The sequence below is a fragment of the Manis pentadactyla genome, chromosome 8, assembly GCF_030020395.1.
Source record: "Manis pentadactyla isolate mManPen7 chromosome 8, mManPen7.hap1, whole genome shotgun sequence".
Taxonomy (NCBI): domain Eukaryota; kingdom Metazoa; phylum Chordata; class Mammalia; order Pholidota; family Manidae; genus Manis; species Manis pentadactyla.
The window spans coordinates 118,636,651-118,653,808 of record NC_080026.1 but is presented as its reverse complement, the minus strand read 5'-3'; the positions used below and the strand labels follow the sequence as shown (position 1 = coordinate 118,653,808).

Here is a 17,158-nt window from a genome sequence, read left to right as displayed (position 1 = left end):
ACGTCTGCCAGAGTGGGTGGCATCAGTGAAGTCATAGCAGAGGGAATGCGCTGTGGGTGAGTGAGGCGGTGAGGCAGAGAGTCCGCCAGCACTGGGGGTGCCTTTAAGAGAGAAAACTGGGAAGGATGTCGCTGAGCTAAATAAGGAGACTTGGTTTATAGGGTTGTTTGGTAACACCTGCTGCTTGAGGGGTCTCTGGATGCTCACAAATAACAAAGCAGCCCCTCGAAGAGGATAAAAGCAAATATCACGGGACATACCTGACTGGTCCACAGTTTCTCAATTCAAGCCTAGGGGATCAATTTAAAAAGACACAGAAGAAGAAAAACACAGACACTGACACCCAACAGTTCCTCACAGAGACGAATTCTGTGTGGGAGCAGGGGTAGCAATCCCTCTGTATAGCCATATGAGCCCTGAGTATATATATATGATTTTTAGGCTATATGTGAGTCCAGCCTTCACACATACACATAATTATTATTATTTCAAACCACCCTGTTTCTGTTACATATGCATACCTCTTTGTATATAAATATAAAAATATACATTTATACATAGGCATAGGCACACACAATGGTGTGAACTCAGTTCCCTTTAAGCTCATAGAAAGAAGTGCAGCTCTGGGTTTAAAAAAAGATAGAGCAGAAGAGGAGAGAGAAGCAGCCATTCCCAGTCAGGTGCTTGCTGCTATATAGCCTGCATATCAAACCGCAAGGTATTCAGGACATGCTGGGGACCAAGACGTATGCTGTGCTACTCTGACTGCTTGGCTTCTCAATTAAGAGGAAGTGAGTTGTCCCAACCCCTGTTATCTCTCTGAGGGGCGCTGTCTTCCCATCTTTCCTTGGCACTCCTAAGATGAATCAAGCATAAAAGGTACCCTAGAAAACTCTGCCCCCACCAGGCATGATGAGGCAGAGAGAAATAATAAGACTTGAAAGAAAAATCCACAGATTTTCCTTGGCCAGACGCCCAAATACTGTGTAGTTGGAGCCAATCGAGCTGCTTGCTTTAGTAGCCAGATATTTCAGCTTTTTGTTGTTGTTGCTGGCTTCAGGATGTGTTTTGATGCAACGGGCACAGTGTCACAGTGAGCTCTTCTAAGGGTCAGTAAATACTCTCTTGCACTGACTAGTTCATTGGACACACCCCATACATCTGCAGTGGTGGTGAGTCACCTGCCCCTGCAGGGAGTGCTGGCGCTGAACAGAGGACCAGGCTGGACAGTCAGGGTACTCAGTACAGGGTGACTGACCCTCCTTTCTCTGTGGGGTTGGGCAAACATGATGGGGGATCATCGGGGTGTGAGAGGGTCACAGACCAGGCCCATAGCAGAAAGGAGATGTTCTAAATGGCATTTTTCAAATCAAAAGCCATGGGAACCAGAAGGCCTAGAGCAACAGGAAACTCTGGGCTGCCATCAGAGAATACTTCCAGAGGCAAAAGGGGTTCCGTGGTTCTATAGAGATTATTGGAGAGAAGCAAGGGTGTGGTGTGAGACAGGAGGAAGAACGGGGCATATGAGAAGAAAGGCATTTGGAGGGACGGAGTGTGTGGAGGGCTAGACCTGAGCAGTTTCTTTGAAGTTGCTCTTGAAACTTACTGAAGCCATGTAGCAAGTGGAGTGGGAATCTTACCAGTTGTATAACCATCTGCAAAGTGGCCACAGTAACTTCACCTATCAGAGGGACAGTGTGTGGATTACATGGAGTAGTACTTGGAAGCCCTTGGAGCATAGTAAGCATTTAGTCATGCAGGCTGCTGTTGTAGCCTGAAGTTCTTTCACTTACTGTTAAAAAAAGACCATTGTCTTGCCTGCAAGATCAATTCTGGGTTTTTAACTTGCCATTCAAAGCCTGTTCCCAAGTTGCCTTCAACTATTGTATCTATATTTATTTAGATAAGCCAGGTTTACTCGCATATCTCACTACCTTGACCCATGTTGTTCCCTTTGTGAGTAATACTTGTCCCATTTTTGCAGTTTGCTGCCATTCCTTCAGGTCCCACTGCCTCTCCACACATCTGTGAACCACCCTGATTGGCTCCTCAGTCTCCCTCCTTGGCACTCTTCCATCGTCAGAGGCTTCTGCATTCCTTGTTTTGGTCAGGTTCAGGTGATGCTCTTTGAGAGGCAGGTCTAGGTTTTGTACTTCTTTGTTTCCTGCATACTGATCTGTATCTTGTGTCAAGTGATACAGCTGACTTTGTAACCGGGAGAATGGGGTGTGAATCCCAGGTCATTCTAGTATTTAGTGGGCATGTGATTTTCAGCAAAGCAATTAACCTTCCAGAGCCTCAGTTTCTTTGACTATATAATGGGGATATTAATATCTGCCTTGCAGAATATATGTGAGGAGTAGAGATGATATGCAGCACACACACACACCTGGCATGTGGCAGATGTTCAGTAAATGGCAGATGCCATTACTTTTGCCAGTCCAATGAGCTGCTGTTGGTGCATTCAGTGTACAGTAGGATCACGGTACTTAATAATTTCTTTTGTTTACAGCTCTACAGCTCTGCTGAATTTGGGAGAAGGTGGCAGCTTATCCAGGAAGGGGTTGTGCCAAACAGGTTCTACTGGTAAGTCTCACTGCATTGATAGCACATTATGATATCACCCACTAAATGAGCATTGGAATATTTTTCTCACCCAGAGCTGTCATAGGCGGTCTGTGCTTATTGGGATAGGCCTACACCCCCCAGGGCAGGACGTCACATTGGAGTAGCAAACACTTCAAGGGGATGTTAAAGCAGTGTCGCAAACTCTGCAGTAAACCCCAAATAGATCACTGAGATTAGTGAATTGCAGGGGCTTTTGTAACTGTTGTTCTGTTATATTTTGATGAGGCTTGTGAAACAGGCTTTTAAAAAAACATTCTATTAGGGATTTTTATTATAGCATTATGCACACATATATTACATGTTCAAATAAAGGTTTTCAATCTAAGTGTGTAGATCTTATTTAATCTAAAAATCTATCTTCCTCCCATTCCTGATTTCAGGAATTCTAGACCTTCTCATCATCATACGGGGCACAACCAATGTTCTTAGTTTCTTACTTATACTTCCATAAATGTTATATGAATTACCAAATGTACACATATACACATACCTATCTATCTGTCTATCGCCTTATATATATTCTTAGCTTGGGCTTCTATAACAAAATACCATAGACTGGGTAGCTTAACACATTTATTTCTCAGTTCTGGAGGCCAGGAATTCCAAGGTCAAGGAGCTGGCAGATTCAGTTCCTTGTGAAAGTCAGGACATTGCAGATGGCTGCCTTCTTGATGTGTCCTCACATGAGAGAAAGAAAAATGATGAGCAAAAAAGAGAAGACAAAATATTATTATTTGTTTGTTTTTAACCACTGTAGCCCATCCCCTTGATTAAACTAGAAGGGACCTCCCTCCATGTGAATAGGTGCCTCCAATTGAAAAGAAGGGAAATAATAGAACTTCCTGTAACTCTGGTGGGGACATCCCAGGACAAAATACCTTTGAAACCAAAATCAGTCAAAAGGAGAAATTTAAAGTTTAAGAAACCCCTTTATTGCTTATAAGCAGTTGGCTCTCATCTCTCTTGACCTCGCTGCTGCAGCAGAGCAAAAATCTCCACCCCACCTCTCTGGTCCCTCTCTGGCCTTGTAACTACCTATTGATATGGAAATGAACTACCTTCTCCACCCCTTGGAAACACCTATTGATATGCAGATGCATTAAAGCCAGGCCAGAGATTCTGAAAATACTGCAATTTTACCCACACTTCCTTTTGGCCTTTCAGTTTCCAAGTGCCTAGATTCTAGTAAAATAAGAACAAGCTATCAAGCATTCTAGTGTAAATTTTATGTTACTTATCAATCTCTTGAATTTACAATCTAAACCCTGCCAAAAGATGTGACTTTACTTTACCTGATTCATCTAATCTGCCTAGGGAAAAGATATTTAGGTTGTTTCCAGACTTGCTGGTAGAAACAGTGCTATAGAGAATCAGCTCAGACAAGAGTTTAAATATTCCTTGTTCACATCATCCAAAATCATTGGGACCATGACCTTTTAGGAGCCAATGAGTTTTCTGCAGTTATGACAGTAAAAGGTATCTCCCCTGTCCTCCTCCTGAAACCACACTGCCTCTCATTAGCCTTTGGACTGACATGCACCTAAAAGCTCCCCATCCCACCTCAATTCTCATACTTCTAAGAGGAATTAATTTTTGTCTTTCTCATTTTCAAACATTGCCCCCAAACCCCTCTGGGAATCGAAAGCCAGAGAACTGCATTAGAGAAATATGGTAAAGTTCTGGTGAAACTCCCTGAAAAGGTGGATATGGCTAAAATTGTAATATTTCCAGAATATCTCACCTGCCTTTAGTGTATCTGCATATCAATAGGCATTCAGAGGTGGAAAGAAGTATGGCTTTACTGCATTTGCATCATTCCTCAGGGGTGGAGAGAAGTTTATCTCCATATCAGTGGGTGGGTAATTTCCTGGGCAACAGAGGGCTTATCTGTACCTGAGAGCTGAGAGGGAGGGCTGGTTTTGCTTCTGCTGGAGCAGGAGAGAGAGAAGGCCCCAGACTTCAGTTTGTAAGCAACGGATGGATTTTAAACTTTATTTCTGCCTTTGACTGATTTTGGTTTTAGAGATATTTTGCCCCAGGATTTCCTCTCCCCGGACTAACATCAGAAGTCAAGTAACTGGCAAACAAACAGGCTCAGAGATAACACACGAGGCTTCTGTATGGAATGGTATCTTTTCCTCCTTTGCTCCGAGCCTTCCCTACACTCCCCAATCCCCCATCATGGAGGGTGTAACTCCGGAGGGGGAGAATCCCAGAGCAAAATACCTTTGAAACCGAAATCAGTCAAAGGGAGAAATAAAGTGGGAGAAACCGTTTATTTCTTACAAGCAGTGCCCACTTCTGCTCTCCCTTGACTCTCACAACCCAGCTGCAGAAGAAGGGACCCCACCCAACCTCTCTGGTCCAGATAAGCCCTCCCTTGCCCTTGTAATTACCAATTTTATCCACAAGAGACATTTATAACTAAAGAAAGTTTTGTTGCATAGAAGCTATTCACCTGTTTGTCACTGCCACTCTTGCTCTGAAATGCCTTGATCCTTGCTTTTGGTACTCAAATGGGCCTTTTCCTCCTCCAGGAATTCAATTCTAGCTATCACTTAGTCTCCCTTCTCTGACCAGTATTTCTTCTCTTCCTCTCTTACTCATTTTGTCCCTTATTTATGAGACACTTTACATGTTTTACCTGTAAATCATAAAGTCACTTTTTGTAAGAAGTCGATATCTTCTTTTATTTCTTTCATTCTCTCTTTTACTTGGTGTTATATGTGCATAGAAAGGCCTCAGAAATAAATGAAGGAATAAAGTAAATTAATGTCACAATTCACAGAACACTGGGCAAAGTTTATTTCTACCAACAGAAACAAACATTAATTAAAAGATGAACTTAGAAAAAGAACTGAGATGACACTATTTCCCATGTAAGTAGTATATGGGACACAATATTTTCCAGCTCACTGAAGAGCTTACTGACACACAGCATTATGAGGTGAACAGATCCCATCATTGCTTTGGCTGGTGTTAATTGCAATCTCTTCTTATCTGTTCTTTGAATGAGGGTCTCCTATCTGAAAGCCTGATTAGCAAAGCCCTTGTAACCAAATGTTATAATATCATTAGCTTTATAAAAATTTTACACATGATTTTGGATGAATTCTAATTAATTTGTCTGTAAAGTAAAATTAAAAATACCCCTCCTTTTGCCTTTGGGAACAGAGAGACATATCTTTTCCATTCAAGTCCTAGCATTGTGATAAGCATTATTCAAACTTAAGCTATTCAATCCTCACAACAATTTTATGAAATAAGCCTTGCATTATCATCATTAACAGATGGGGAACCTATGGTATGGAGAGGTTAAGTCATTTAGCCAAGGTCACACAGCTAGAAAGTGGCAGATCCAGGATTCAGTTGCAGGCAGTTTGGCTCTGAAGCCCAGCTTCTACTAAATCAATGGAATCTGTTGCCTCTGCCTCTTGGCCTTTTTCCCTGGACTGAGGCTGTGAGCCCTGGAAATCCAGCCCATTCAGGCAGATGAATAGGGAAAACCCTTCAGCTCTTTTGGCCCCTGTGCCCGCATGTGCATCTCTCCAGCTAGGCTCGGCAAATGGCCCTCACGGGTCCTTACAGTCAGTGGGTTTTTCCAGAAAGGCATAAGACTGTAAATTGCACAGTGCACGTGACTGTAGACAAAAATCTCTTGGTCCCTAGATGCACTGTCTGTATTTTCTGACTCTGAGCAACTTCCAAAGGCTGAAAGAAAAGTGTCAATCAAAGTGTAACTCCGGGGGAAAATCCGGGGACAAAATACCTTTGAAACCAAAATCAGTCAAAGGGAGAAATAAAGTGGGAGAAACCTGTTTATTTCTTACAAGCAGTCCACTTCTGCTCTCCCGTGTATCTCACGACCCAGTGGCAGAATTCAACCTCTCTGGTCCAGATAAGCCCTCCTTGTCCTTGTAATTACCTATTGGTATGGATATGGACTACTTCTCTCCACCCCCTGGAAACACCCATTGTGTGGAGATACACTAAAGCCAGGTGAGAGATTATGGAAATACTGCAGTTTTACCCACTCCTGGAAACAGGTTGCTTCGAATCACATAGAAACTATGGGGCTATCTAGGATTATTTGGCAAACTTAATTAAAAGAGCCTCCCTTTAATCATTTCTGCTTGGGGCCTGGTAATGGGGGCGTGAAGGGACTGAGGGGAGTTTCTCTAGTGCTAAAGCAAATTATTGAAGTGACCCTGGCTAATGACATAGCATTTCCCATAGGGAAAAACGATGAATTTGCTATTTTCCTCATCACCTAGTACATCTGAGAAATATATTTTGGGTGGCAATAGTAATGTCACCCCTGGAAGTAATCAATGCCAGTTGTAAAATAATTATGGAGTGCAAGATCTTATTCTTATGCTATCACAGTGGTTGCTATTAATACTAGCATAACTAACAGAACTATGAACTTTCTTCTAAGGGGTTCAAATTGCTTCCAAAGCTGATTTACATGTATAGGGCATCTTATAAAACACATTTTAACACAGTATTTCCCTTAATAGAGTAAGTGTCCTTTTTGTTTATCTGTGATAGCAGTCTTGTTCTTTACTGTATCAGAAGTCAATTACATTGGGAGGCAGTGCAGCCTGGAATTAAGGGCCTTGAAGATGCTGAGGTGGGAGTTCTAGCTTTGCCATTTGCTAAGTAAGGAATCATAGGGAAATTGCTTAACTTCTGTATGCCTCAGTTTTTTCCTCTGTAAAGTGAAGATAATTAATACCTACTTCATTAAATAAGGTGCTTGTGTGAGTTGGTTACATGGCTGGCACCTAAGAATTGTATTAAGTGCCCACTGACTAATAGTAATAATATTATTAATAGTGGTTGACTTTTTGCATCTATTTGTTTCCATTCCACCCATGTTGGCTTCATTCTCAGGCTGGCTTTCCCCGTTTGTGGCAGTGACGAGCATCATCAGCCACAGCTTAGCGGCCCCATCTAATCATTCTGCCTCTTTCCCTTTATTCCCAGGGATTTAATCTGAGTAGTCTGGCTTGGATGAAAGCTATACAAGTGGTACATTACTCATGAGCTCAGACGCATGATCTACCCCGGCCAGGGAGCTGAACTAGGAAGAGGGGTTGAGTCCCAGTCAAACTGCATGGTTCAAGGTTCGGGGAGAGATGATTCCTAAAAAAACAAAAAGAAAATCTGGTTCTCTCATCATGAAAAGGGAGGACATATTTTCATTATAGGGAAAGGAATTCAGATGGGAAAACTGAGTGTCAACAAGATGAAGTTCTTTAATAGGGTTTTGTATTTGTTAAGTAGCTGCAGTGGTCTGGGCACATGATAAATCATGCCATTTGATCCTCGTAACAAGATTGTGAGGTAGGGATTCTCATTCTCATTTTGATGAAATAGGAAAGCAGTACAGTTTGTGCAGCATAACACACATAATTTATAATACAGCCAGGTTATGAAACCTGGCCTGTCTGGGTCCATGACCCTTGCTTGCAGTAGTAAAGAACATCCCAAAATTCAAAACTTATTTCCCACTCACATCCTACAATAATAGCTGCTAGTTTAATCATTCAGTAGATAAGAGCCAAGGTATTGTGTTTGACATCGAAGAATTTGGACTTGGAGAATCAGTAGTGTAAGATAAATTCTAGCCGAAATAAGCAGGCGAAGAGAGGCAACAAAGAGACAGGCAGTTTATTTGAATATAAATTCCCGGGTGATGTTCCACGGTCTGGCTCTCACAGGCCAGGGAAGTCACACCCCGTCAGGGAGGTGGGGGCTTATAAGGGGTTAGGAGGGGGAGGAGTGGGCAAGCTGTCCTAGGGGGCGTGGAGAGGTATGATTGGCTAAAGGTGACATAATAGACAACTAGAAACTTTTTTCCTTCCAAGAGGGAGGAGGCTGACATCCGGGTCTTAGTTGGCACATCAGATGGAATTCAGGAAGAGCTGTCCCCTTTCCATATAAGGCACAGACCTTGGGGTCTGGTCTGTTCTCCTTTTATGGTATCTCTCTCTTCTGTTTGCATGTCCTTGTTTTTCCTTCCTCCAGCCTAACAAGTAGTACCCGAATGCCTCAAATAAGTGAAGGTCCTGCCAAAAGCCAAATTCATTATTAGAGGTTGATGGATGTGGTTTATTGTGATCTGATTCAAGCTTAGTACAAAGCAATGGAAAGCGGTTTTCCTTATAAACCACTCAGCAATCTATTATCTCTGCGAAAGACAAGGCAACTTTAGAGCTATTTCACTTAATTAAATATAAGTTCAAACTTATTTTATTGATTATGTTGTTCTGATATATATGGGGCTGGCTGGAAACAAGGACAGCTGAATGGTGATTACATATTTTCTGTGACTAATTCACACATGGAAGATTAAGAGCTGGCTCAACAATGACCCTTTCTTATTCTGGAATGCCAGCTTTGTTTCAGTGATGTTCCTCAGGGGGCATATGACAGCTATATTGTATAGCAGAGAGATACAGAAATACTTACAACTTCATACCCAGTGTGTCTGCACACAAAAACACATTCTTATTCTATCCCACAAGTCAATGCCAGTCAGTATGAATGACTTCCCTTTCCACTTCTTTGGCAACAAGTCCTGTTTCTTGAATGTTTATCATGGTGCCAAGCCCTGTGCTAAATGCTTTGCATGTGAAACAATTTACTGAACAAAACTCTTTTACAAGAAATGTGATAGAAAAATGCAACCTGTTTTAAGAAACAAAACACTTTTAAAAGATGTCAGCTCATGACTCTGGAAATACAGAAGTTGTAGCTTCATTGAGACTCCACTTGATTCAGAAGCTCACTAAAGTCACTGGATCTTGCTCTCTGCCCATCACTCAGCTCTGCTCTCCTCTGTGTTAGCTTTACTCTCAGGCAGGCTTGTTCTTCCTGATGGTCTCCAGCAGCTTATATCTTTCGATTCAATACAGTGGTAAAGAAAATACCTGCTTGCTTGATTCTCCAGAAAAACTTCTGGGATTAAGTCTCATTCCTGATTAGGTAACATGCTCACATCTAGACCTGGGGGTTGGATCAATTCCAGCAAGCCATGTGGACAGAAAGTAAGGAATGATGATGGCCCAGGAAGGGCTGCGGGGCTCTTACTGCCGGAGTCCAGCTCCAGCGAGTCCAGGGATCCCTGAAGGAGAAACGGTGTCGGCGAGTGATGACACAGACACTAGCAGAGATGCTAAGCTGGCCTGTTTATTGACAGAAACTTCAAGCAATATATAGGAGATTGGTTGCATGAAATCATTATAAAATCATCATAAAGCATGTGTCATTAGGTGATTTATGGCATAATCTATTTCTTGGAATGTTTGCCTGCTTTCCCAACCATGAAAGGTCATTATGATCTTTTCCTCAAGATTTTTCTGTTGCTCTAATCTCAGGTTAAAATTCTACAAGGCACCACAATGTCTTCTGAATGTGTCTTAAAACTTGCTTAACCAGACTCCCACCTAGGCTCACTGTGGGGGGTGTGTTTTCCATAGTTCCCTGAAGCCATTTACAGTAGAATGAGCAGCATTCATTCTATTGATCTGACTATAACAGTGCGTGCTATAATTTCTATAGTAATGATTCATAAGGGGACTCTACCAAGATGTTCCTACCTGCTTTCCTGACCCACACCCCATGTTGGTCACCTGTTGTTTCTCCTGGGGGCCCAAGTTGGCCTGGGAGCTGTACCCTGAAGTCACCTGAAGTTTCTTCTATTTCCTAATCCAAGGATATTAACCCACCGGCCTGAGGGGAATGTGCAGTGTCATGAGCTGAGTTTTATGATTGCCCTACAGCTCCTAACAGTCCTTTGTCTAGGGGCTTTTTCTGATTCATGAAGGCTGTTTGAATGTAGGGGAATAGTCAAATTAAGCAACAGAAGAGATATCATCAGTAGCCTTCCCTCTGGAGGCCTGCTGTGCGGCACCCATCCATCGCCTCCTGGGCTGTGCCATCAGGCAGGCGGAGTTGGTTGGCTCCCGGCATTTTACCAAGGAAGGGAGAAGGTTAATGGGAAGGCATCATCAAGAGGTTCCCATTGCCAATAGGTGTTTTAATTTGCATTTTTAGATGATAAATAAACCAGAAGATAAATATGAAAACAAAACCCCAGATAAACTAAATAATTTTGCCTAATCTCATATGTTAATAAGTTATGATGGAATTCTAAGCCCAGCTTCAAATTTACTATTTGGGTGTTATTTAAAAACTGCCTCACCTTCCTGAGCTTCAATTTCCTTCTCCCAAGGCTTATGTTGAGAATCAAAAATATTTAATTTACATATTGTTATAATTACTATTAACTTAGCACTCAGTATGTTCTCCATAACCATCTTTTTATTTCCTCATTTTCCTCTACTGCTGGAAGATAAAGTACTTAAGGACCAAGGCTGTCTTTAGCATATTTCCATCTGTCTGTGTATGACAGTAAATGGCATAGCAGAAACATGTACCCACACACTTAAAGGACTCAAATGCTCTGAACACATGTGTGCACATATGTGCACACACATAAACCCACAAACACATGTAGATTGAAACATGTCTTGAAGGGACTGCTTTGTTAAATTAGGGAGACATAATAGATGATGCGTCTTTCCTACCAGCATGAAAATGTTAGACTTCTAAGCCATCAAAGTATATGTGGAAGGAGGGAAAATTCCAGATCAGTAAAAGGAACACTTCTCCAGGCAGTAGGCTATTTACTAGCTCACCAGGCATCCATGTAAGCAGGGGAACTTAAGCACAGATAGAGTGATAGACTGCTCTTACAGGGAAGTGTGCCCTACACTGACAGTGTTGACAGATCCTTTATATATCAGAATATGGGATTCAAGAGAAGAACTGAAGACCCCTTTTTTTGGAGTATGGACTTTATTCTCTCTTCTCTTACACTCTCCCTCATCCTCCCAGACAGTCTCTGGTGACTCTAGCCCTCTGCCCTCTCAGCTGAACCTTGTCTGTGGTTTGAGTAAGGAGCAGGGAGAAGAAACAGGAAATCATTCCTGAGTTCACATCCCAAGAGCTGCACTGGGGCATTTCTGGTACCTGTACTAAGAATGGAAGGTAAGAGGGTTTTCATTATCTTTTCTCAAAGACCTGAAGCTTCACCTTTTTTTAAAATTCTGTTAGTGTTCTTCACATGGGTACCATTTTCCAACCTTCTTGTACCTTCCTCCCCCTCTTAATCTCTTCCTATGATTAACAAGTTTTCCCTGCAAATTAAGTTTAATTCCCCCTGCTGTGGTGTGAACCCATTACTTTTCTCCCAGTCTTCACTCACTAATGGCCATCATTGATTCCTGTCTTCCTTATCTTGATGATTTCCTGTCTCCATGGACCGCAGCTCCTCTGTCTCCAAGCAAATGAGATTCATTTCTCCAGATTTCCACTAAGAACTCTTAGGATAGTACAGTGCAAGAGAGGGCAGTGACTGAGAATGAAAGGGGGAGAATCCTTATAATTATCGTCACCTAATTTAGAATAATATTAAAAGAAATTGACTCAAGTCCTAGTACTTAGACCTCACTTAGCATTCGAGTTCAAAAGCTTCTGGGTTTACAGTGTCTGCGTGTGTGGTTTATCTTTCTCAGTCAATCACATACCACACTTGTATGTTGCCTTTAGTCAGTAAAAGATGGTCTTTGGTGTCTAAAAATGGGAGCTCTGGAGTCAGAATGCCTTTGTTAGAATCCTGTTTTCAAGGAATGTGACATTGAGCTATTTAATTAACTTCGTAAGACTTACAGCCTTCATCTGTATAATGTCATCATAATAGTGCCCTCCTCATGTTTGTTGTTAGGATTAAAGTGAGAATTCAGATTAAACTCTAAACACATATAATACATAATAAATAAATATTAACTATTAAAAAGAGGAATAGGGTAGAGTTGGACATCAGTGAGTTTCTGAAATATGGCAGTCTAATTTCTGATATTCAATTTCATTATTTATGTTTTCAATGAGAATTTTTTTATATGTACATGAATTTTGCTTCTTTGTTGCCCCAGAATCAGGAGCAATGGATAATCAGCCTACTGTTTTATTTTAAGCTTCTCAATTACTTGAAAATTCTTGTGTTGCCCAGTTCATTTAATTTATATTGGCTGAGTAATTTTCAGAGCTGATTCCTGGCCATGAATGTAAAGGAAAGATAGTCCTTACTATGTTTGGACTGCTTGGAGATGCAGTGGGAGCCCTACAGAGGTATATGGAAGGGTACTGCTCTGCATAGCTGCCCTCTAAGTCTGCAGCCACGCATCTGGCTTGGGGCCGGAAATCACAAGGCTGTCCTATTGAAAGAAAAGCTAGATGGAATTGGGAAGGAAAGAGCAAAGATGGACTAGAACCTGCCAGCACTCTGCACTGCCTCTCATCACCTCTAACCAAAATGACCTTCAGAGTGAAATGGCTGCTGCTTTGCTCCTATCTTCCAAATCTCACATGTATTTCCTCTTGATCAATTCTAATTTGAAACCATATGGAGACTCTGGGAAACAGACTTGTAGCTTGGCCAAGGTGATCCAGTACAAAGCCATCACATTGTACCCTTTGAAAACTTGCACCTGGGCTCATCTTTTTAAACCATGTATAATTTCAAAATAAAAATAAAAGCAAAATTATGCTTCTACCTAGCATGATGGGATTTCCCTCCATGCAAGTTAAAACATGATACATACCTTCCTGAAAAGATCAGAAAAATTTGCATATGTCACATTATCTTTGAGATGAATTCCTCTTCTAGCTGAGTAATACTTCCCCTGTTTATATTCTGTAACCAAAATAACTGCAGTGTAAGGTTGGCCCCTATTAGCACATCTTCGGTAAAAGCATAGAGGAGTGGGAGGGAGGGAAAGGAAAGTAAAAGATTCACACAATGTATACTCATATTAAATTAAGACTGGAGGGCGGTGGTTCTAGGGAATAGCTTCTACAGAAAGGGATTTGTCTTCATAGACCGAAGATGAGAAGGAATTGGCCGAAGAGCCAGGCTAGTGAAGCGCCTTGGATAGTGCCTAACGCGCAGCGCACAGCACTGAGCCTAAAAGTCTATGAAATGAAGATATACCCTTATGTTGTTTCTGTCAAAAAACATCTGCCAATTAAACTTAACCATTTCAGTGATTTTAAGATGTCAGGTGACTTAGTGGATGTTAAAATGAAAGAAAAAAAAAAGCATTTTGGAACTGGTAAAATGGGTGACCAGTAAATATTTGTTGAATAAGTAAAAAATGTGGAGGCAAATGTTGGGAATAAGGGACCCAGATATTTATTTTCAAGTCAAAGGTTAGGTGAGGTTGTCTTGGTAGATAACTAATAAGATGTGAGATGGTAAATTCTAGACAGGATGAAAGAGAAGACCCAGCCACTGGCTCATTTGACTGGGTAGGAATGAAAGGCAGAGCCGTCAGAGGAAGACCCTAAAAACAACGATTTGACTAGTGAATCCATGTCGATGAGCAGTTCTGAAGTGTTTATGAATTGGAATCTCAGAATTCCTAGAGAACTTAGAAGCTACCTTATCTGACCTCCTATGAGTTGCAAGAATCCCTTCTAGACATTTCTAGGTAAATGGATGAAAACAGCCTTTTGGTTTGAGAATGGAACTTTGTCTATCTGTCGATAAGGATCTATCTTCATCTAAAGAGAATAACCAGAGGAAATGGACCTGTCCCACTATTTTTTATTGTTGGTTCTGGCACTTAAAACATCAACACCTCTAAACAGAGCAATTCCTTCATTTAGAGAAAGCTGTCACGGTTTTCACATGCATGGTGAGATGTGCCCTGGGGTGGGGGACAGAATCTGCTGCAGCATTTAAGAGATTTATGCTAAGGGTTTTACATGAATGCCCAAGTTTAAGGCAGATAAATACCAGAAGACAAATACTACCAACAATTGAATTACAAAACCATTATCATGTGCTGAACAGAGCAATTTTATGACTCTACTGTGACATGATGAAACTTGTTAGAATATTTATGTGCCTGGGATAGCATCTGCATCACCCATCCAGAGGACAAACTGGCTCTTCCAGGTGCCTCATATGAGCAGTTAGCCTGCCTTAGTAATTCAGTAGCCATAGAAAACAAGAGGCCTGAGAGAAGAATCCAGAACATAGTATGCAGCCACATCAAGCACAAGCCTCACATTTGACCTCACATTTCAACAGCTCCTGGGTGGAGCTTATGTATGCTCTCAGTTGAAATCAAGCTCTTCCCTTAGTAAACAGGGCAGCCCTAGAATAAAAACTCTGGCTGCCCACCTTGTTTTCTACTTCTGAACAAATGCATCCCAAAAATAAGAACCACTCTTCCATCTTATCATTTTAAAAAAATAATAATTTATTTTTTGTGATTTTTGAAATCTATGAATCATAAACTAAAGACCCCTGAAATGCTACAGTAATTTACCTGCTTTACATAATGAAATGACAACATAACCAGTCCATTCCATGTGATGACAATGATTTTGTACCAAGAGATCACTTTCCTGTTTATAGTAGATTTGATGTAATTGAGTATAGCCTTATGAGATTTGGATATAGTTTTCTCCCCTTTTTGTTCTGAAATAATTTATAGTTACAGAAGAGATGCACAGACAGGACAGAGAGTTCCCATATACTGTACTCAGCTTCCCCAAATATTAACATCTTATATAACTGTGGTTCAGTAGTCACAACTAAGAAATTAACATTGGTAAAATATGTCAACTGAGCTGGAGATTGTGTTCAGATTTCCTCAGGTTTTCTGATTTCTTTTTTTCCAGTCCAAGATAATCCAGAATCCCACATTGCATTTCTTTGTCATAGCTTCACATTTGTAGCAGGTCCTCAGTCATTCCTTGTCTTTGATGACCTGGACAATTTTGAGCATACTCATTAGGCATTTTGTAGAATGCCTGTCAAATTGAATTAGTCTGATATGTTCTCATGACTACAGGGTTATAGATTTGGGGGAAGAATATCACAGAAATGATGTGCCCTTTTCATGACATCATATCAAAAAATACATCTTTCTACCAATGCAAATATCGATGTCTTACTACAAGTGACATTACCCTTGATCACTTGATGAAGTGTCTGCCCAATTTCTCCATTGCAGAGCTTCTATTTTTCCTGATCCAAACTCCATTTGTTGGAGGCAAGTCACTAAATCCAGTTCATGCTCTGGGAAATAGAATTAAGCTCCAACTCCTGGTAGGAGAAGTATCAAAAACTGTGTGAACATATGTTAAAATCACCACAATAATTAATAAATGTTTTGGGAGAGATATTTCAAAGCAATGCATTTTGCCCACTAGTTTTAGTATTCAGTCGATCTTGCCTGCAGCAATTATTACTGTGGTGTTCTAATGGAAAATTTCTATTTCAGTGATTTCTTGTATATGCATTCATTGGAATTTTTCTGTAAGGAATAATTGCCCTGTCTTGGCCATTTATTTATCTGTAGCATTGTTCTGTTGCTCAGAGAATAAGGTGACCAGAAAAGGTGGTGAATAAGCCCAATTCTGGATTATGTCCTGTTGTTTCTTCATCCTCTCAAGAATCTCTGTGCCCTGGTTCTGAGTTAGTGGCCACATAATCCCTGTTAGACAGTAATGTGCCATTAAGGTGTCACTTGCTAGTTAAGGTCAAGACATCCCTGGTCAATGAAGTTCTTTCTAGAGGAACATTGTAAGGTCTGACCTGGAATGAAGACCTCAGAAGGAAATGTATTTTCCCAGTGTTGCATCCCTTTTATTGGCCATGGAGGCAGGGATTCCCCCCAGTAGTTCTGGCTTGTCCCTGTTTGTTTTGTTGGGCATCTCACAGCACCTTCACTAGAGGGAGGGTGACATGGGGGTCCTCAGGTACTCACCGTCTCACACACACAAACACACACACAAAATTCTTCTTTTCCATGTCTCTCCTTTGTCCTAGCCAAAAAAATAAGACACGGCTTGCTGCTCTTTAAAAACAAAACAAACCTCTTTGAAGGGTGCTGACCTCTGGTGCTGAACAGTGACTATAATTCCCAAACAACCAACAGCAGGTTCCAAACTGACCAGTTGAAAACTATGTGAAAAATACAGTACAGGGAATAGGTAAATACCCTAAAGAGTTTAAGCACTCTTATCAGTGCAGAAATGTGTATAAAAACATCTCCATAAATATAAGGACCAATAATGTGAACAGGCAACTTGTAAAAGGAAAAAAATGGTGATTACCACAAAATATTTAATCTTATAAATAGGAAATAAAAATTGAAACATAAAAGACATACCATTTACTAATCCATCAAATGGATAGAATTTTTAAGATGATGATACTTCATTTTGGTGAGAACATAGGAAATGGACTCTTATATGTTGTTCATAGGAGCATAGATTGTATAAACTTTCTGGAAGATGGTAAGATAATATAACAGGCATCTTAAATGAAAGCCCATTCTCTTTAAGCCAATGAAATTCCCTCTTTTAATAATTCTAGCTATTGAAAAACCAAGAGATTAAAGAGACATGTAAATATTTACCTTACAAAGATTATCAGTGCAGT

At 40.9% G+C, this 17,158-nt stretch overlaps 1 protein-coding gene across 7 annotated transcripts in view; it reads left to right on the top strand.

Annotated features, from left to right (window-relative positions):
* Positions 1-17,158, top strand: part of SORCS1 (sortilin related VPS10 domain containing receptor 1) — a 553,895-nt gene that overhangs the window by 380,969 nt on the left and 155,768 nt on the right. For all 7 annotated transcript variants that reach the window (XM_036906465.2, XM_057506303.1, XM_036906469.2 and 4 more), the window contains exon 5: positions 2,513-2,586. In XM_036906465.2, the coding sequence (XP_036762360.2) occupies positions 2,513-2,586 (74 nt within the window). The remainder of the gene's footprint in view (positions 1-2,512; positions 2,587-17,158) is intronic.